General features: G+C 40.1%; 1 protein-coding gene across 2 annotated transcripts; it reads left to right on the forward strand.

Moving 5' to 3' along the window:
- The first annotated feature begins 5741 nt into the window (after positions 1-5741).
- On the forward strand, positions 5742-21154 carry LOC131352784 (proline-rich transmembrane protein 3). Of its 2 annotated transcripts, none has more exons than XM_058389178.1 (5): positions 5742-6015; positions 11021-11140; positions 12705-13583; positions 13669-13956; positions 16372-21154. In XM_058389178.1, exons 2-5 carry the CDS (start codon positions 11107-11109, stop codon positions 18351-18353), a joined length of 3183 nt encoding a protein of 1060 aa, XP_058245161.1. In that variant the 5' UTR covers positions 5742-6015; positions 11021-11106; the 3' UTR covers positions 18354-21154. The 2 variants fall into 2 exon arrangements, with proteins under 2 accessions (XP_058245161.1, XP_058245162.1); XM_058389179.1 differs by lacking the exon at positions 5742-6015 and adding an exon at positions 6038-6336.
- Positions 21155-21371: the final 217 nt, after the last annotated feature.

Below are 21371 nucleotides of genomic sequence, written 5' to 3' on the forward strand. Positions count from 1 at the left end.
ATTTAGCAGCTCAGCCGCTTCTCGCTCGGTACCACTGGGATCAAGCCGCCCGATTCTTATTAAGCCTACGAGCTGAACTGATTAACATCCCAGTAGGTGACTTCAGATGGAGTAATGGAGCTCATGCAGAGGAACGATGTGCTAAATTACAGTACTGTGAGTTCTACTTCCCAGCACAGACCAAGCTGTTATTGCGCTGATATGATGGAGTACATGGTGCACGGTATTACATCTCAGGAGGCAGATGGAAGAAGGGCAGCCATTGTGACTCACCTTTGTGACTCGATTCAGACCCATCAGCTAAATGCCTCCTAATGAAGAGTCAGATTATGTTAATCTCTGACATGGGAGTTAATGGGAGGAATATCACTACATGGACTACTAAATACACGTGCTGTTAACTGTTAACAAAAAATGTAATACTCATGTGGTAGCCTTGGATAAGCGTTTTTCCTAAGATAAAGGGCTTTTCTGCAAAAAAGAATAGATATTTGGTCACACCTTTGCTACCAGACATACCCATACCCATGTATCTTGACCCACTCCAACATGCAACAGTTTATTTATTAGTATTAGTATTTTTAATGTTTGTGCATGCAGACTGGCATCTTCGGTGAAAATTCTATCTATCTATCTATCTATCTATCTATCTATCTATCTATCTATCTATCTATCTATCTATCTAACACTTTGTTATTATTATTATTATTATTATTATTATTAGTAGTAGTAGTAGTAGTAGTAGTATTAATAGTAGTAGTATCTACTTAGTTTACTGCCATATTGTCTCTGTACACTCTCTGTGTCCTTGTAATGTATTGTTTAATTTACTGCTGCAACAATATAATTTCCCCTCAGGGATCAATAAGGTACTATCTATCTATCTATCTATCTATCTGTCTGTCTGTCTGTCTGTCCGTCCGTCCGTCCGTCCGTCCGTCCGTCCGTCCGTCCGTCCGTCCGTCCGTCCGTCCGTCCGTCCGTCCGTCCGTCCATCCATCCATCCATCTATCTATGTCTGTCTGTCTGTCTGTCTGTCTATCTATCTATCTATCTGTCTGTCTGTCTGTCTGTCTGTCTATCTATCTGTCTGTCTGCTTATCTATCTATCTATCTATCTATCTATCTATCTATCTATCTATCTATCTATCTATCTGTCTGTCTGTCTGTCTGTCTGTCTGTCTATCTATCTGTCTGTCTGTCTGTCTGTCTGTCTGCCTATCTATCTATCTATCTATCTATCTATCTATCTATCTATCTATCTATCTATCTATCTATCTATCTATCTATCTATCTATCTATCTATCTATCTATCTCACACACACTAAAATGTTGTGTTTGTTATCCAGTTCCAGGCAATATTATGGCACAGATTGTGCTTAATTGTATTTTCAACTGCTTTTCTATTTTTACATCACATATCAACAACAATCTGTCTCTTTAATGTCAAATTAATGTCAAAGGCTCTTTTGTTTTCCCGACATTGAGGGATAGCAGAGTGATTTGACATACTATTATATAATATTATATATATAATTATAAATAATATTTTATGGGTGCCGACAATTTTGTTAGTTGTTTAAGAAGGATTTTGTTAAAAGGTTAATACTTTCTCCTGTTGTGGAAATGAACTGTAGGAATGGTACATAACTGAATATGCTAGTTTTAAAGAAGGGTGCCAATAGTTTTGCTTTTTACTGTAGATTTAAACTACAAAAGGATACATATATATTGGTCAAATACATTTCATGGACTGTGGTACACTGCAATATATTTCTGTTTAATGGATATTGAGAGCTTTTTTGTACTTTTTTTTTTGCTTAAAGCAAGCATTAATTCCATTAGCTGTGTTTCTTTTACACTGTTTCTACAGGTGGAGCAAGTTTTCTTTTCCTCTTGTGTGAGTAGTGTTTCTTCATGCCCGTGGATGAGGTAATGAGGGCCATTTGACGGTAAAGTTTCACAGTGCCAATTTTGTGCTTAGATGTTTTGGTGAGCGCTTTATTTTGGAAACACTGGGGTGCTTTCATATTCTCGATTCCGATTGCTCAGAAAGCATTGAGTCATTTTCAATATCATTACATCTGACACGTGTGTGTTGTCTAAAAGGTTTACATTAATATGCTTAACCTAAAGCGTTGGTATAGTACAGTGATTTATGAAGTCTGGAGAATGTTGCACATAAATGAATGTTAAAAACGTTTGCAGTTGTTGATATGGTGATATTTTCTGTATGGACATGTTTAGTTTTTGGAAGGAATCTCCAGTGTCTCCAGATAAAGCTGTGAGTTTGCAGTTTCTCAGAAATTGGACAAGCTGCAACTTTTCCTTGAGAAGATTCAGTGAGGGAACAACAATTTATAGCTGCTCAAATGTAAGTGATAACAGGAGCTGTTTTAAATCGAAGGTATAAAGTGGCACCCATAAGAAAAGAAAAAAAAATATTGTAATATAAAAGTAATAAAAACAATTTTGAACAACATTTATTACCAACAAGGATGGTAATAGTAACTGTAATACGAATTTTCAGTACATCCTGAAGTGTGTTATTCCTGTCACACCACAGCAGGTTGCTGTTAATAAGTTGCTAGTTAGATATTTATCATCTGCAATTGTCCATTGCTTGCTAGGAACCATTTTGTGTACAGACAGCCACCAAATGTTCCATGCTAGGCGCCTGCTTGTTGGATACAATGGAGCGTGCACACACACACACACACACACACACACATGTTTGTCTTACTATGCTTGGGAGTACCTTGCTCTGACTTAATTCTGCTGTATATATTGTTATATTTTACATTTTAGTGCATTTATCTTTTGTGTAATTTTTATATTTTCTATTATTGCTACTGGTCTCCGAGAGCTACCAAACAATTTTATTGAATCACTACAATGACAATAAGCCTCTCTCTCTCTCTGTCTCTCTCTCTCTCTCTCCCTCCCTCCCTCCCTCTCTCTCTCTCTCTCTCTCTTCTTTAATAATTAATACAGTTAATGAAAGCTATGCCACACATAAATCTAACCTGAATCTTCATATCACTGACCAGAAGAAATCATTTTGGCTCTATGGATCTGTTGCTTTTATAAACATAAATAAATACAAAGGAAACAAAGAAGAAGAAGAAGAAGAAGAAGAAGAAGAAGCAATTTTCCTCACAGGGATCAGCCAAACCTCCACACAATGTCAAAACTGTCAGATATTCCTATCCTTCTAAGGACATTTGTTCCCTGGCAAGATATAAAAACATGCCCACGTACTTATATACATTATAGGAACTGAGACAAAAGAAAGTAAACTTGTTTAAACACGCAACATCAATGTCAGCATTTACATGCAAGCCAGCACAAGGATGGAAATGAAAAAGTCCCCTCTGTCCGACACACACACACACACACACACACAATACTGCAAGGTGTGGGAACAACACAGCCATTGTACATCTGTGACAAAGACACGGAAGGGCTCTCTCTTTCTCTCTGGCCACTGTACATAAACACAACACCACTGTAGCTAATCAATCTGCTCCTTTGTGTCACTGACTACTTTTTTTTTTTATCTGAATCTTTTCTTTGTGCCTCTGTGTGAAAGTACATGAAGGTCTACTATTATGCCTCTTTCATACACTTACACACTACACATCTCCCTGTCATCACCCAGCACAGTGTGCTCATCTTCCTGGCATGTTCAGTGCCAGTGTAGCTGTGTTACGGAAATCCTCACGCCTAAACGGGGTATTTCAGATGACAAGGATTTTCGGTTTTACGTGTGTGTACATGTCTGTATTTCCATGGATGAATGTGTGTGTGTATATATGGTAAATAATTGCGAGCATGTCCATGCTTATATGTGTGTTAGAGGTGCACTTTTTGAAGTGTTCTACGTTATTGTTTCAGAAAAACATTTATATAAAAACTTTATATATATATGCAATAGTATTAAGCCTTTTCTCTTGTGATTAATCTTATGACTAATATTACATGTTCCGAGGCTCTTTAGTCATAGGTTGGTGATCATAGGAGTAGGCAAGATGATGACATGAAATCATCATAAAACTGCTGTATCCTGACTGGGATTCAGAGCCTGTCCTAGGTTCATTTGGTCTGAGGCGGGAATACATCATGGATGTGAGTCAGAGGGCACGATACACACATATTCAGACACTAAATCACACCTTCTTGCATGTCTTCTGTGAGGTGGGAGGAACCCGGAGAACTCCGATGCAGACACAAAGACAATGCAAGAGCTCCACACACACAGTAATCTGCTGCCACCCACAAGAAATTACAATACAATGGGTTTTTTTATTCTGAGATTTCTGTCAGTATCAATAGTCCTTAAACTCTCGCCAAATGAGATTGTCAGTAATGGCATGTGGTTTTGACATGCTCCCTGGCATTTGCCTCCGGCAGTGGTTCGTGAGGAAAATGATAATAATAACTATTTTTTCCTAGCTCTTCATTCTAGCATTTCAAGTTCAAAATATTGGCACACTAGGAGGGACAGTTCTTTGTAGGGTGTGATAGTTCTTTGTTGTCACAAAAGTAACTGTAATTGTAATATGTACAAGTTACAATACAATAAATCACAAAAAGGCCATTTTCCATCAGTGTAATTGAAAAAGTACACCTTCACCCTCACCTCGACACCATGACCTCGACTTCTGCTGAGTCTTGAGTGAGACTCTTGTAGCCCCATATATATTTTATTACAGTATCTCAACTGTAAATCACTTGAATGTCAGCCAAAGGAATAAATGTACTGTATTATGCTACATATTCATTTTTTTGCAATTCGTCGGTCTCTGTACTATTAAGTAGCCAGTAGGCTTGCCTACTACTGGTTGCCATAGTAACGGTTATCATTAGCTTTCCTCTTGAGAACAAATCGGTTTTCTTGCTGCTAAAAATGAAACCTTCTGGAAAGAGAGTGTTTGTATATAAAATTCACCAGTGTATGTATACATCATATATGAGATAATGGAGAAGCATCGTGTTCTCTACTGTCTTCACTCTCACTGATATTCCCATCGCTGCCCCAGGTCGCTCTGTATTTGCATAAAGTTAAACTTTTCTCAGTTTTCTTATGATTCTCCCAGATTATGTGTAATACGCAATGTCAAGCCATGAAGTCAAAGTCTAGCACATGAGTACTACTTGACTGCGCTATGTCTGCATACTGTAGGTATTATGCATGTAAAGCCTAAAAGCAGCAGGTTTTGTATATACCTGTTGTTCACAACTACACTATATAAATAAAGATAAACTCTAATTTCCCTCGTTGCTTTGCTGATACTATCATGTGCCATTAGTAAATATAGTGTACTTTTAAATTGTTCAGATGTACACACTTGGACTTTAAGGACATAAGGATATAAAGGTGGACTCTAAAAGTACAAAACAAAACATATACAGTACCTCACCAGGTGAAAGAGATATGCTAAAGGTCCAAATGAATGAAAAGTCCTGGGTGTGTTTATTTGTGTAATTAAAGTTACCAATGTTAGGTGACAGAAGGTCTGAAGTGGAGTGGAATAAAATAATGATGCAGCTGCGCACCTGTGTGTGTGTGTGTGTGTGTGTGTGTGTGTGAAGCTGTAAAGCAAGACATAAGTGTAGAATTTCAATCTGTTCTCCTCACGTTACTCTCTCTCTCTCTCTATCCCTCACACACACACACACTCCCTAATTCACACGCTCAAACTGCGCCATTGCAAAAAATTGCATACGTCACTGCGCATACGTGAAGTCTGCCAGAATGAGAGAGGAGGCATTGAGGCAGTCAGTGGAGGCAGTTGTGTAAGGCAAACCGCGCGCGCGCGACTGAGAGATGAGTTTAGTAGCCAGACACAGACGGAGGGAGGACGGCACTGACCCAGCGCCCTCAGCGGCAGGGTTTCGGTTCACCTTCGGGAACACGATCGCGGACTCGGCACATTTGTAACAGTAGCTGCTCCCGACGCAAACAACAACAAATATCCCACGTCATTCATTAGCGGGGCGCGAGGAGTTCAGGTAGGATGGATCACTCGCGTTTCTTTCTTGCGTTAGCGTGATCTGCGCGTGGAAGGTGATCAGATGCGCAGTCGACCCCTGGCACCTCAGTGCGCGTGTCCCTGCAGCGAACTACCATCTTGATTTCTGTAGCTAATAATAATAATAATAATAAAAATAATAATAATAATAATAAATTCAGTCGCGCGTTCAATGGGTGTTACGATGCAGTAAAGGTGCACCAGGCTGCCTGCTGGCTTTAAGCGCTACAGATCTCCGCATCGCTATAGCGCGTGAGAGGATTCATGCTCGAAGGATAATGACGCGCGACTGATTACCGCGGTAAGACTCCCTCAATTCCTATCGACACAAACCACGATATAAATAGTGCCAAAGCTGTGCATTGACAAGAAACGTGAAAAATAATACCCGCGTGATGTGCTACACATAAAAAAAGTAGGCTCTCATGAACAATAAATCCCGGTTTGAAAAGAGACTTGTGCACGCGCTCTTTCATTTCTTTCTCGCGAGACCGAAAAGTCTCCCACGTTTCTGTTGTTTTAGGAGGCACTGCTTGCTCTTCGTTATCACAAACCGTGTGCATGAAGCCCTAGCGTCGAGATGTCATCTGTCACTCTGATCCCTTGAGGCCAGGGTTTAACTGCTACAAAACTACTGGACATAAATTGCATTGGCTTTTAACTGTATCACTGCTATGCATCAAAAGGCACCAGAATGGACATCCTCATTTTAAAGGGCTCGAGGATGGAGAAATAAATCCCACTGAATGGATATGTATCCCACTTCTTATTGTGGTTGTGTTGCAGTTTTTGATATTGGAGAGCAAAAAAAAAAAAAGGATTGTGAACACACCACAGGGCAATACAGTGGTGCAGTGGGTAGCATTACCTGTAGGGGTAACAGCGATCTGGCCAAAATATCATATTATGATTATGATATGATTCACAATAATACCAGGACTGTTTATCTTACTGAACAGAGCGAGCAAACTAAAAACGTAACCTCACAAAAATAAATAAATAAATAAACAGAGATCACTTTCAAAATATAAATTGTATATCCTTTGCCAGGTAAAATGCCCTGGCATCCCTCCAGTCTTTCCAGTGCTTACTTGTTTTTTTTTTTTTTTGCTCAAGTACCTCTGTCAAACCCATTTGTTATTGAGTTTGCTACAGTCCAATTTTTCGGATGCTCTCTCGTTATACTCACATGTGCTCCCAGTGTTATCTGGATTTCTTTGGGGTGCTTTAAAATGAGGCAGTTAAACAGGTTCATCATGTTTCCTCAACATGCCAGTCTTGCATTTGCATATTTGGCAAACAACCATTGTTTTCCTGGAGTAAAATCCAGCGGTTCCACATATTGTTGTTTTTTAAGCACCAAATCGTCAGTGTCGTCAGCCAGGCTGCTGTGTTACCGAACGAAACGAGGAGAAAATCTAAATTAAAGAAACTGCTAGTTGCTATTGGTTTGTTTATGCGTCTGCCAGGGAAAATATGAGCTGTACTAGGAAATAGATGAATGTCTGAGATGAATGTTTTCAGTTCAGCTGACAGAATGGGTTTAGTATGATGGTACTGGCAATTTTTCTGTAAACACAGATAGTGGAGACATTTTAATCAGTCAGGGTATATATATTCGTCATATCATTCATCTGTGCAATCCTTGGTCCTCGGGTTCTCAGTTCATTATTGGACTTGGATTATTGTCTGTTTTGAGTTTTGCATGTTTTTAGGTTTCCTCTGGGTTCTTTGTTTTTATCTCACCTTCCAAAAACATTAGATGAACTGGAGACTCTTCAGTTTAAGTTGTCTTTATTTGTCACATATACATTACTGCACAGTGAAATTCTTTCTTCACATATCCCATCCTTGGCAGTTGGAGTCAAAGCGCAGGGTCTACCATGATGCAACACTCCTGGAGCAGGGTGGGCTGGGGGCCTCGCTCAAGGGCCCAACAGTGGCAGCTTGACTGTGCTGGGGCTTAAACGCCGATCTTCCAGTCAGTGACCCAGAGTCTTAACCACTTGAGCTACCACCGCCCCCATTCATTCAGTCTAGGTGGAAATGTGTATGCATGCTGTCCAGTGATGGACCAGCAGACTAATGCACAGATACAGAACACAGAACCCTGATGAACTCAGGTTATAGTAGTTACTGAAGATACATGAGTGAAGATGATAAGCTTCCGCTATTTGAATAGTCCTGAATTATAACTTTATATTGACTCACTATATGTATGATACAGGATTTGAGATACGCTATGTACTTAGTTATTCTTCAGCATTAAATAATGTTATACAAACTACATAGTCACATTTTGTAGTCATATTTTCACAGGAAACCCATTCAATGCAAAGCTTGAACTGGATCTGACCTGAATAGCAGCTTAGGGGCTTTGGAGGTGAAGGTGAGATTATTTGAGGCTTGAATAGTTCTCAAGGTTAAAAGACTTGACAACGTCACATGCATCCAATAATTTTCAGGCAGCTGTTCAGATCAACAGCTATACTATCACGCTGAACCTAAATATTATATAAAATTTCTATTCCATTTCCAGCATTTGGCAGACACCCTTATCCAGAGCAAACTTACACTTTGTCTCATTTTATACTACTGAGGGTTAAGGACCTTGCTCAGGGGTCCAGCAGTGGCAGCATAAAGGACCTGGGATTCAAACTCACAACCTTCCAAGCAGTAGTTTAACACCTTAACCACTAAGCCACCACATCCCCAATCATTTATACTTACAAGATGCTTCCCGGAGTGAATAAACGATGTGCTGTAGCTTATAATCAATACTCTGAAGTGAAGTATATGTGATATATTGTGAGAAGTGCTAGTGCATGGATGCTTGAAGGACTTTGTCAGTTTGTAGGAACAGCAATACTGTTCAAGGAAGGTACAGTTTGTAGTGAAATGATGGTCTTATTCTGGCATTGACATTCTTCACAATGTTTTATTAAGTCTAAATAAACTCTGCAAGCTTCCACTGCTGAGTAATGTGCAACCTCAGAGCCATGATGCTTTTTCCAGCATAAATGATATCGGATGATTCAACCTAATTATATGTAAAACCCGATACGATACTGATTTAGAGTTTGAATCCTGGATATTTTTTTTGGATACTTATACCGTATCAGGGCATCTCTCTTTGAGGTCAGTGCAACTCTCAAGTCTTATGAATGAGATGACCTGGGTTTGGCCTGTTTTGTGTCATGATAATGGAGTAACATTATGACTTTTTATCAGACAACACGACATTGTAAAAGAGAGAGAGTGAGAGAGAAAGAAAAATAGAGTGGAAGAAAGAGAGAGGACAGAGAATAAAATAATCAGAAAATCTAGGGCTGTGAATGTGGCAATAAGAACCTGATAAAATCATAGTGGTTGCCAGCTGAGGCATGCCCACAAAACTGAAAGTAAAACAGAAAGTTTGTAGAGAGTTAAAGACTTGTATAGGCCTTTGTTTATCATATTTTATGCTTTTGTGATAAATTAAGAAAGGGAAAGTACGAGTATCAGGCGAACATGTTGTGTTGATTTGGGTTCATATGTTGTGCATGATCATTTGTGCCCATTAAGTGGGTCTGTTTTTGCGTAAAGATGGAAAGGGAGCAGGTTTTGCCCTGATGATAAAGACTACCTACATTCCTTAAGGGTGGATGTGTGGAATCCTTTTGGTTAGAACGACCAGTAACAACCCCCCCCATACCTTTCCACTGCGCACACACACACACACACACATACACGTCTGCCTCCCCCACACACCCTACATAAATAAGCCATGCACATTTATCTTTAAAAAAAAAAGGGGGAATTCAGCAATATGCTGACTGGTTAGCTCAGCCCTATCCTTTGAGCAGATAAACCCCACTCCCACACACACATACGCACAAACACATACACATGTTCAGGACAGCGCTCTGATACCACTGTCTACAAACAGACTTCTGTCTTTGGCTGGAAACATTCAGTGAAATTAACGGAAACGTCAAACGGCATGGAATGAGTCAGTCAGTGTATATGTGTGTGTGTGTGTGTGTGTGAGAGGAGAGAGAGAGAGAGAGAGAGAGAGAGAGAAACAAGCATCTCTTTTAAACATTTGAAATAACCCATGTGGCCATAAGGCAGGAATTTGATGCTCATATTTAGTGTGTGTATGAGTGTGTGTGTGTGTGTGTGTGTGTGTGAGAGAGAGAGAGAGAGAGAGAGAGAGGGAGGTAAAGGTAGCATAATGTGGTGTTTATAGTGTTTTAGATTGGACATTTGACGGTTTTTACAGTAAACACATTGATTACCGTGACATGGGACATGAATAGTGTGTGTGTTCTGGTTGTGATGCTGTAACACACTGAGACAGAGAGGAAAGTCAATGAAATTCTTGTTCGAGGATCTGCAGTGATATTCTGCCCTAGGGGACGGAAATAGGCATTTGCATTTCAACTATTCTATATCTTTAGAAATTCTGTGTGTTACAATTCTGGGGCATTACATCATCCTTACTGTACGTGTATGTGTGTGTGTGTGTGTGTGTGTGATATATAATAGAGAGAGAAAGAGACAACAATGAAGGGCCTTAGGGCCAGACAGTTTCCACTGTAATAGGCCCTAGTGAGGACGTCTGTACACACATTAGTGCTTAGTGTCAATCACTGTATTCACACAAAATATACACAACACACACGTGGCTGTTGCGCATAGAGTAAACACATACACGTTCATTCATAGGAACACACCAAAAAAAACACCTGGGTGCCGAACAAAGCCTGTCTGATTTTCCATTATCATCAGGCAGAGTAAATACACACACACCCACGTGCTACAGCAGTGACACACACACACACACCCCTCAGAGCTTGACATAATAACAGTGTGATATTAACAGTATGCATAGGCAGAAGTCTTATCTGCAGTCTTTTCTCTTTCTCTTCCTTGTCGTTTCTCTGCCTTTCCTGCTTTATTACCATGTTTTTTATGTTCTCCTTATCTCCGTATCTTTACAGCCGACCAGTGCCCTAAAGCGTGTCAGAGTGTGTCAAAGGAACAATAAGACGAACAAGAGGACTCTCACAAAACTTTTCAAGAAAGCATGGAAGGATCCAAGACGGCAAACGCAAAAAATGGTGAAACAAACACCTTCGACTTCTCTTATACGTTCTGTACTTGTTTTCTTGTGTTGGTTATACCACGCTTTTACACATTCTACCATGCTTCTTCAAACGTTCTCCACTGTTGTGTTTACTCAGCCATGAACGTTTGCTCCTTCTGTAGCTTTCATTTTTCTCCTTGGCTTTCTTGATATTCCTAATGTTATTGAACAGCTTACATTAAGTGCTTAAATTAATCCAAGCTCTTCTTTCCTTTCTTTCCGTATGGCTGTAGCTCTCGTATGACACTCCAGAGACTTTTGTACTAGACCGAAATGCTTCACTGAATTTCTTCATAGTGATTCAGCACTCGGGGGTGGGAATGAGTCACGGTGATGCATGCTGGGGAAGAGGCTGGACTGAGTTGCTGACAGGTGTTTTACGGTTTTTGGAATATATCTCGTACAAGACCCTGAGTAAAAAAACAGATGCAATGTGCTATAATGAGTCATACTGAAATTTCAGTCCCCGCCTTAGGTTTTGTCTGCCTTTTTAAGGGGTATGCTAATCGCTTGTTGCTGTTTTTAATCATTTGTCTGACAATCTATTTCCAAACTATAGTAATGTGTGAAAGTAGTGCAATGTTTATTGTAGATGTGCTGCACATTTTAGATACGAGGTCCAATGATGATAGCTAATAAAGCTGCTTCTTGTTTTCCTACTTGAGCTCAGTAATGAAAATAAGTGGTGGTCTATGGGTTTCATTCTGCAGGTGGACTCAGTTGGTTACCAGGGATGCATGGCAGGGATGATCAATTCCAGTTTAGCACAGATTACTGATTTCCATGTTCAAAGCCACTTGTATCAACTCACCAGTAAACACCCAGTACCCATGTTGCATATGAAAATGTTCAGTGTTTCTTTCTGCAAGCTGTGTTCATATAGACACTTATACTAGTATACAGTACAGACAGACTGTGGGATGATTCTGCACTTTTTGGGACTGTGCACTAGGGATGTAACTAAATATGAATATATTGTTCAGATACTAACCTGGCACTCCAAGGACAAACAAAGACAACACCACTCTTTCATTCATCCTTCCTGGTTGGCAATTTAAACATGACAAATGACCTTATTAACATCCTGGAAAACAGAATCAACTAAAGTTATTATTGTGGGCAGGTAATAAAAAATCAATAATTGTGTAAACAGGAGAAAAGAAAACTGTCTCAATACAATAACTGAGAGGTTCTGAGTTCAAAGCACGAATTCACAGACCATGCAGAAGTGCTGGCATTTCACCCTCCATATTTTTCCAGTGTATCCCAATGTTTCCAGGGGCCTAGTGGTATACTTTAAAAAAAAAAAAAAAAAAAAGCCACACCCACTAATACACAAATAGTGGCATTGCATTACAACCCCAGTGAGCACTTTCCATGAAGTACATTTGAAAGATGATATAGATTGCTTCCCACATGAAGAACTTAGTCATGCCTCATTCATTCCATTCCATGAACCATTCCAAGATTCATATGAATCCAGTCACTCGTGTGTTTCTGATTTTCTTTTAATCTATTATACCTTTGTTCTTTCACAGGCGCAGACATGGAAAACAACAACCAGTTGTTGATCAGGTGTGCCTTGAGAAAGCCAAGCACTTCCATGGAGCTTCTGCTAATGATCCCCTTGCTTCTTGGTCTCATCCAGCCAATTGCAAGTCAAGTGTATGTAAACTCTTCTTCATATGATGGCAACACTATACAACAATCCGATCAGACACAGGAGAGCCAAAGGCCTTCTCATTCAATAGGCTGGACTGATGTGCCTGACCAAATAACGGGTCCAGGAAAGTCAGAAAGAGTAACAGACAGAAATGCTTCCGTTGGAGTCTATAAGGACGGAGACACTATATCAAATGGGCAACTGGGGGATATAAATAATATAGTTGAGGAGACAACGACAAAACCTTCAGAAATGCATATGAAAGTTGACCTTACAGCATATTCCCTGTTACCAAAAAACAGAACCAAAGGTGGACTCAGTCAAACTCAAGGTTCCACAGTTAGGCCAGTTACTACATTGCCCTTTCAAAAGACTGGAGGCTATTCTGAAAAGGAAACAACTACATTTGTTCCCATGAAACAAGATTCTGGCAGAACTGCAATAACAGAGGCAGAGACAATGGCCAAAAAAGCAATTACTGACACTAATAAAGAAGACTGGTCAATGTCAGCTGTATTACTTCCCACTGTAATTAGCTTAGTAAATTCATCAACTGACTCTGATGATGCTGGCCAAGTACAAGCATCTCATACCTCTCTGACAACTGTGTCCACCACTCATATAAAGCCTACAGCTGGCTTATTGCATCAGGCCAAAATCTCCACTGCTACACTGGCCAATAAGAAACCATCGACCTCAGTTCATTCCCCAGTGCTCGCTGATAGGATGAACACAAGTGGGGCTGATCTAGGAGGTGAGTGAATGCTGCACATGTTTTCATTCCTGTCTGATGTGTTTTCAGTATTTCTTATTCCTCTTCGTGTTTCCTTGTTTATCAGCTAAGCAAGGCAATACCACTACAAAAGGGCATCAGTCAAAAGAAAGTCCATCAGCTTCACCATCGCAGAATGGAACCACTATCCTGAGGACACAACCACAAAGAGAAATCACAGCCAACTTAACTATCCCACAGCCGAAAAGCACAACTCAGTTAACAAGCACAATGACGACAACCAATCAGAAATCAGTAGGAGCTGCATCTCAAGGAGCAGTCTCTACCATAAGCAGCCAGCAAACAGCAGAGATCAAACCATCAAAAAGCACAACAAAACAGAAAAGCACAGCAGGTAAGAGACAAAACCAATTTGGCAATCATGGGATTTGTAGTTCATGGTTGTGTTAGAAAACAATGGGTGCATTGATGACGAACAAGTCACTGGCATGAAGTGGAATTATTTATGCAGCTGGTGTCTTACGGGAAAACTTTGGACAAAGCTCAAAGGTACGAGAGAGCAGACAGAGGAAAAGCGAGAAAGAGATGAAGAGAGGTGGAAGGAAACTATACGTGTTTGCAGAAAAGAGACAGAACAGACCCAAGGGGAAAATATGCACAGGAGGAGATGAAAGCAAGGCATGGAGGAGTCAAAAACAGCTAGCAGAGAAAAGAGCAGTAAAGGATAAAGTGAGCAAGGACGAAAGCTCCTCAAGGTTCTCTGATAGATACTATTACAAAAAAAAACGGTTTGTAAATGGAAATAGAGAGGAGAAAGGGGGAGTGAGCCAAGGGAGTTCAGAGAGTGATGAGAACCAGATGGATAAACTGGGTGCTAGGAAGGGAGGAGACAAGTGTAACAAAGTGGTGCAGTAAACATATGAATGCCTGCAAGATAGTTTACTTCAAATGTGTCGCAACCTGTTGCTTGTGAAATATCACAGTTTTTTAAAACACCTCCACAGAACGGAAAATTGTGAATGATTCAGGAGAACCATGATGGTTAAAGTGAGAGAAATAGAGCGAGAGAGACAGAGAGAGTGTGTGTGTGTAAGCGAGTGGTTTGTGTGAATGCCTCCAGCTGTGAAACTTGATCGGCACATCTGGGCGTCTTGCTGTTTGGGAGCGGGCGTCAGTTACAGGACGTTCACGTTACCGGAAGTCTATTTGTGTCTGTATTACCATTTGCTTATTTGAAGGATTGGTGTGGAAGTATGTGCAAACATTACTTCTAGATATGAGTGTTTGGTGTTATGTGAGTTTTCTGGATAACTCGAAAACGCATTAAGGTTCTGTGGGAATAGACCGTTTCCGTTCAACTTCACCAAAGCTCTTCTTTGTCATCCATTATATATTACTCTCTCTGCTTGTGCGTATGAGTCGGTACCCCCCCAGGCAATATGAGAGGAAACGTGCCAAAAATCTTAGGAAAAACCATTTTAATTCCAATATCTTTCAGAACCTTATTTTGTTACAACACATTCTGGTTTACGTTTATGTGAATCCGATTTTGAATCCTGTATTATGTCTCTTACAAAAATAAGAGAAACTGAAGAACCATTACATTCTGTGTGCTGGGATATCATTTTTTTCCTTAACCATTCCTAAATTGTACTGAATGTGTAAGGTAGCTAGGCAAAGAGGTTGGAGAACAAAACTCCATGCAGTCCATCAAATCTACTAAATGTCTAGGTTACGCAAAGATGTTTATCATACAATAAAATCACATGGAAAAATGAAGTCCAGACTGCTTTCTCTTTCCATGTGCTCAGAGCTCAAACTTCCTGTTCAGGTAAACTGTAAAAGGTGTGTGTGTGTGTGTGTGTGATATTTAGAAACCATGTTCAGTTTTAGCATAATAACAAACCATATGGCCAACAGTGTGGTGCTAATCACCAAGTATTGTTTGTCTATGCTAGCTTTTCAGGCTCGACTTAATGTTTAGCCTATAGCTATAATCTTTAATTTTGCCTTGAGCATAAAACTGTAAACTTTATAAAAGGTTTGAAATGAAATAGAGTGACTGTATTATTCTATCCCAACATGTTTCACGTATATATACATTGCTAACACTTTACAGCTATTCCACCAGCTATAGCTAATTCTCAGAATGTGAATGTCTCCCCTGATTATAGGAAATATTACCAGGTACAAATGTTTTTTTTTTTTATATAAGCGTAAAGTAGGTGCTTGTAATAAAAATGTATTTGTTTTTTGCATTTGTAACATATTAGCATTTTTCCAGCAATACAAATCTCCTCAGGAGGCTATGGGGTGGGAGTTTGTTTTATTTAATGACAGTTTAAAAGACATTTTGAGAATTAAATCATTGTGTTTCATTATAATACTAAAGCTTTTTCCTGACAGAAAATAAATGAGTCAATCCATCTAACTCGTGATATTAATGTCATTTGTTTTGAGCACTTCACTGGAATTTAGCATTTAGCTCTACCCAGGAAAGGAACGAATGAATGAGTGTAGTTCATCCTTCAAAACAGATTTTGTCTAACATTTAACACTATATGACAATGTATTACCCTCTAGTGGCTAGAGCTAGCATAGCATGTCTCCCAGATTGAAAGAAAATCTCCAATATCTTGTCTCATAACTAAAAAAGCCATCAGTAATTTAAAGCTTCCGTCAAATCTCAGTTTTCTTCAACCATATACTCAAACGGATTGTGTCAATATATTACCAAGAACTCTGCCGATAGTATATTTTATATCCTTCAGTCCATTATCATCACATTTCTTTGCTTCTGTTTTCCCAGATGCAACCACTTCTCAAAGCACAACTCTGTCTCTCCCCATGGGACGTGGACGTTTGCTACCAGTGGACAATGATGCGAGACATGTAGATAAAGAAAATTCTCCATCCCTGGTGAATATACCGTCAGTTAATCCTGGACCTACCCCTCCTGTAAATTCCTGTGCCACTGGTTTGGGCGGCTGCTCCTCTCCTGAATCCCAAAACACACTTAGTGACACTACCACCTCAAACCGGACCTTGCTGGTGTGGGCTGACCTGAGCCGCACGCTGTCGTTTGCCTGGGAGCTGCACGTTTTTGGCTCAGCTGCCCTCTTCCTGCTTCTCACTGCTGGCTCTGCTTTGGGTTTAGCCCTGGCTCCCAACATGCACTGCCCTCACCGTGGAGCGCTAGCACTCGCTAATGGCCTCCTACTCCTGACAGGTGCAATCCGATCCATTTACTTCCTGGTTGATCCCTATGGTTCTCGTCTGCTTTTGCCGTTATCAGTGATCACAGCCTTGTACACATTAGCATTGCCTCTGTTAATATGGGTGCAATCTGCAATGGTGGTGTTGGTGCTAAAAGGGGCCGAGGTGGTTTTAATGCCTCCACCTCTTCAGCATCCGCCTCTTCTGGCTGTGATGGCCATTCTCCAATGTACTCTACTATTAGCTGCTGACCTGCTATCACCTGCATTATCACCTGCTGTACCTGTGGTCCTGCAGACCCTTACCTTGACTGCTGGGTTGGTACTGTGCCTGGGGTATATATTCTTGGTTCTGCCACGCCTCTCAAATGTCCAGATCGGCCAAACCAGAGATAAAGGGCTCGGTAGGTCGAAGTTGAAGGTGCTGGCACGTGTGCTAGCAGGGTGTGCTCTTCTTGGGGCAGTGTGCTGTCTGATGCACGCTTACACCTGCTTTTGGCTGTATGGACTGCTAGGGGACTGGCGCCACTTCCGCTGGGCTTGGTGGCTGGTTCAGTTCTGGGCACGACTACTTGAACTTACATGGGCTTTCTGTCTTTTGCTGCTGAGCTCCTGGGTTTTCTGGAGACCTCGAGGGGGCCAGACGGGGAGAGCTCCAGGACAGGGAGTTGGTGCCACAGGTGACCTCACCTCACCCTGCCCATCCTCCAATTCTTCAGAAACACACACTTGCTGGGCAAAGATTGTGCAAAGCCTGAAGGGGAGACCTTGTAGGAAATCTGACAGCAATGGGGTGGGAGGGGCCAGTGGTGGTGGGGTAGCAGGGGAGCTGCCTAATAACTGGGCAGGACAAGAACGCTCAGGTGTAGACATAAGCAAGAGCCTGATAAGAAACCGGGACCCACCTAAAGAAAGTAATCATGGACGCAACCAGAGAAGCATTGAGGGCTCATCTGGGTCATTGCTAAGGTTGCAAGCGCTCAGTCGACCACACCAGTGCTCACAGAGCAGCAGTCTGGACCGAGAAAAAGAATCAGCCATCTCTCTTTATGACTTTGACTTGCGTCCTCCATCCCCAATTGACCTGACCCGCAGTATTGATGAGGCATTGCACCGGGAGCATCTGCTCAGGGGGGGAAGCCTGTTCCGTTCTTTGGGACCTCCATCACCACCTCCATCTCCTGAGACTTGGCTGCGCAGGAACAGCGATCCTCAAATTATGCTCTCAGAGAGCAGTGATGAGCATACTCTGCTTACAGAGTCTTCTGCTGGCTTAAACCGCTCCATCCCCAGCGCTGTCCCAAGCCGGCAGGTAACCGCTCCACCTACACCAACCCATCACGGGCCACGCTGGACCTCTCAAGCTCCTGTGCCTTCTTCTATTTCCTGCCCCATCTCCCTGCACCCCTCCCCTAGTATGGGTCGAGCCTTGAGTCCGAGCACAGACGATACCAGACCTTTTCTTACCCCTGATTTAGATAAGGTGGGGTCAGACAATGAAGGAGAGAGGAGCTACCTGAGAGTCAGTCGCCATGACGACTCGGCAAGCGTCACCAGTGACATAATCGATCTTTGAACTGACTCAATTGGTCAAAGACCAGTGACCTAGGTAACAACCACATGACATCACCTGAAATAAAATCAGGACTATAGTCTGGTGTGACACAGAATAAAAAAAGAAATGTCAGATCGACTTTAAATTTCGAACGCATTAGGTTTGCATGCAGTATGGATTATTTTTTATGGAGTCACCTATTTTATTTTAGGGGTGTTTGTGCATTCTTTTGCTCACCTGTGTATATATTTAAGGTTGAGGAGCAAAGTGAAAGAACAAAACGGTTCTAATGACTAACATTTCCTCAAATTCCTCATAGCCAGTTTATGTATTATTTTCAATATTTATAAATAGGCTGAGAGTCTTCATTCAAAATGTCTGAACAATTTCAAAGAATTCATTTGCAAACATTAGCAGACTGTTGTCAATTTTTAGGATGTGTGGTGGAAACCATTTTTTATTTGAACTTGGTTCGGATGTTATTTGCAACTGACTGAAATGCAGAGACTTGACAGTGACTGAGAGACTTAATCTATGTTTTGAGATTAGAAACTGTGCCTGTATAAGAATTTTTTCGGATGCACCGAGCCGACGGACATTACAGTGATATTACGGTATATGAAACGATACAAATCGACTCAAATATTTTTTTGAACGACACTTTTTTCAGAGATTTTGTGGCGCATTATTTTACTAGGAACGTTTGGCAAAGTTTCTGTCAGCTGGTTTGGACTTTTTACATAACTGTATCCAGGCACTTGGTGTCTTTTATATGAATATTGAGAGATATGTGCTGCGTTATAATGTTAGAGGTCAGGTATATAATGAGCAAAAAAAAATTAATAAAATGAGGGTAAAGTGTTATTATGATACATAGAACATAGTAAAAATAAACTAGCATGACAACTTGAATCACTGTAATAGCAAACATTCCAGTCTTGTTAATGCAGGACTCATGAAGCAGTTCAACTTGATTAGCATTTCAATTTAATTAGAATTGTAAATAATATTTTTTCAAACACACAATGTATAATTATTATTTGTTGTCTATTATTTGTTGTTTTGGAAAGGCCACACAGTTGCATTTAGTGCAGATGGTATTAATGTTCTGTTTTTTTCCACGCAAAATAAAATTCAGCATGAGGAAATATAGAAAAAATGGTGGCCAAATCCACATATAGGAAACAAACAATGTGCTTTTAGGAGACATAATAAGAAAAGACAGCACTCGTAGCTTTACGATTGAGGTAGTTACAGACACAGACACAGTTTAAGTCAAATTTTTGAAACTAAAGGTGATCATAAACATTTAGTAGAGAAGAGTGAATTTTTTAGAGAAAGAGGAATTTTTTGCGCTATTGCTAAGTATTTTTTAACTCGTATTTTTGACACAATGGGTGTAAGATCTCTTTGAAGGGCAAAAATACTTTCAGACATGCACTACAAGCAAAACTCACACAAGCAAAAAAAAAAAAAAAAAAAGTAGATTTCTGAAAAAGAAAAATAAAAAATAAAAAAAATTCTGCTCTACTGTATTCACCATCTCTTTATTACTATTGAATGGCTTCCTAAGACTCAAAGACTGTGATCTGCTCACCATTAAATTTCCCCTGTCACTCTCCACACCACTATTATTTAATATGAGCTGCATAAGCTAAAGATTCCTTGTAGTATTCAGTCGATTTGCAACATTTAGACCATTTCCAGCTTCATTTACAATTATAACATGGGAAAAATGGACACACTCATATTCGTGACAATTCCTTACACTGACCAACTGTTACTCATTTACAAAACTAACATGTAGTTGCTTCTAAGATCATTATCATTCCACAGAAGAGCAAGACAGCCTCACACACTAAGATGTAAACTAGTCTTTAGATTTTTACAGCAACAACTAAAAGCGAATAAGACGGTCTAATGGTCAGTACAAACGTCTCTATTTGGAATGTTGTTTATAGTATAATTTCATGTAAAAATTTTGATTTCCCGCCAGTGCATGTCGTACGGAACAAACCTGAGGTTATGTGTAACATAAAAGAAAATGTAAATACTGCTATTTTTGTGGATTGTAAATAAGAATATGCCATGTTCGGAATAACATGAAAGATATTTACTGTGAATGACAATCCTGCGTAGTGCAAGTGTATTTCCAGGCACAATACAAGGACTGGCATTAAAGAAACTCTTATTTTTTTAGATATGTAAAAGTTTTGATTAAGAATCCTAGTGATATTGAACATAAACATTTTTTTTTAAAAAACAAAAAACGGGATATATTGCAAAATATGATCCTGTCACATAGAGGGAATTAAAAAAAAATCTATCTATATAATATACCTTCTTGCACTTAAACCTTTCTCTCTGTATTCAAGTATCTTCCCTAACAATGTTAACATATCTCCTATTCTCTTTAGTAGAACGTTGGGAGGATGACAACTGTGAAAATAGAATGACCAGCTCGAGTTTCTACACTCTGGTCAATATGTGATTGTGTAACTGAATGTACCTTATCAATAAAATGTCTTATTTGTGCTGTCATATGATCCAATGATGTGCCATTATGATGTCTTGAACTCCCCCATCCCACTCATACTGGGTTGGCTTGTTGTCTCTTATCGATAGCATTGTTGTTGTTTGTATTTTATGAATTAATTGCCCTGGTGCCGTATACATGTGTGTTGTGCCAGCATGCTTACAAAGCAAATCTGAATCCATCGTTTTTCTTTGCAAACTGAAACATCTTTTCTCTTATTCACTATGGCTATGTATTTTTGGGCTGATGCCTCAGTATGGTTTTGATTAAAATTGTTGACATTTGAGTGTCAGTGTTGTTGTTTGTTCTGTTTTCTGCTTTTCTGTGTCACAAACATACACCGATCAGGCAGAACGTTATGACCGCAGGCCTAATATTGTCTTGGTCCCCCTTTTGCTGCCAAAACAGCCCTGACCCCTCATGCACTGTGTATTTTGACACATTTCTATCAGAACCAACATTAACTTCTTCAGCAATTTGAGCAACAGTAGCTCGTCTAGTTT

The sequence above is a fragment of the Hemibagrus wyckioides genome, linkage group LG05, assembly GCF_019097595.1.
Source record: "Hemibagrus wyckioides isolate EC202008001 linkage group LG05, SWU_Hwy_1.0, whole genome shotgun sequence".
Classification (NCBI taxonomy): Eukaryota; Metazoa; Chordata; class Actinopteri; order Siluriformes; family Bagridae; genus Hemibagrus; species Hemibagrus wyckioides.

Excerpts from the sequence above, each read along its gene's own strand:
- LOC131352784 (XM_058389178.1), top strand. The coding sequence starts at position 11,107 with ATGGAAGGATCCAAGACGGCAAACGCAAAAAATG. Across the intron at positions 11,141-12,704 it reads GACGGCAAACGCAAAAAATG|GCGCAGACATGGAAAACAAC; the intron begins GTGAAACAAACA and ends GTTCTTTCACAG. Across the intron at positions 13,957-16,371 it reads AAAACAGAAAAGCACAGCAG|ATGCAACCACTTCTCAAAGC; the intron begins GTAAGAGACAAA and ends CTGTTTTCCCAG.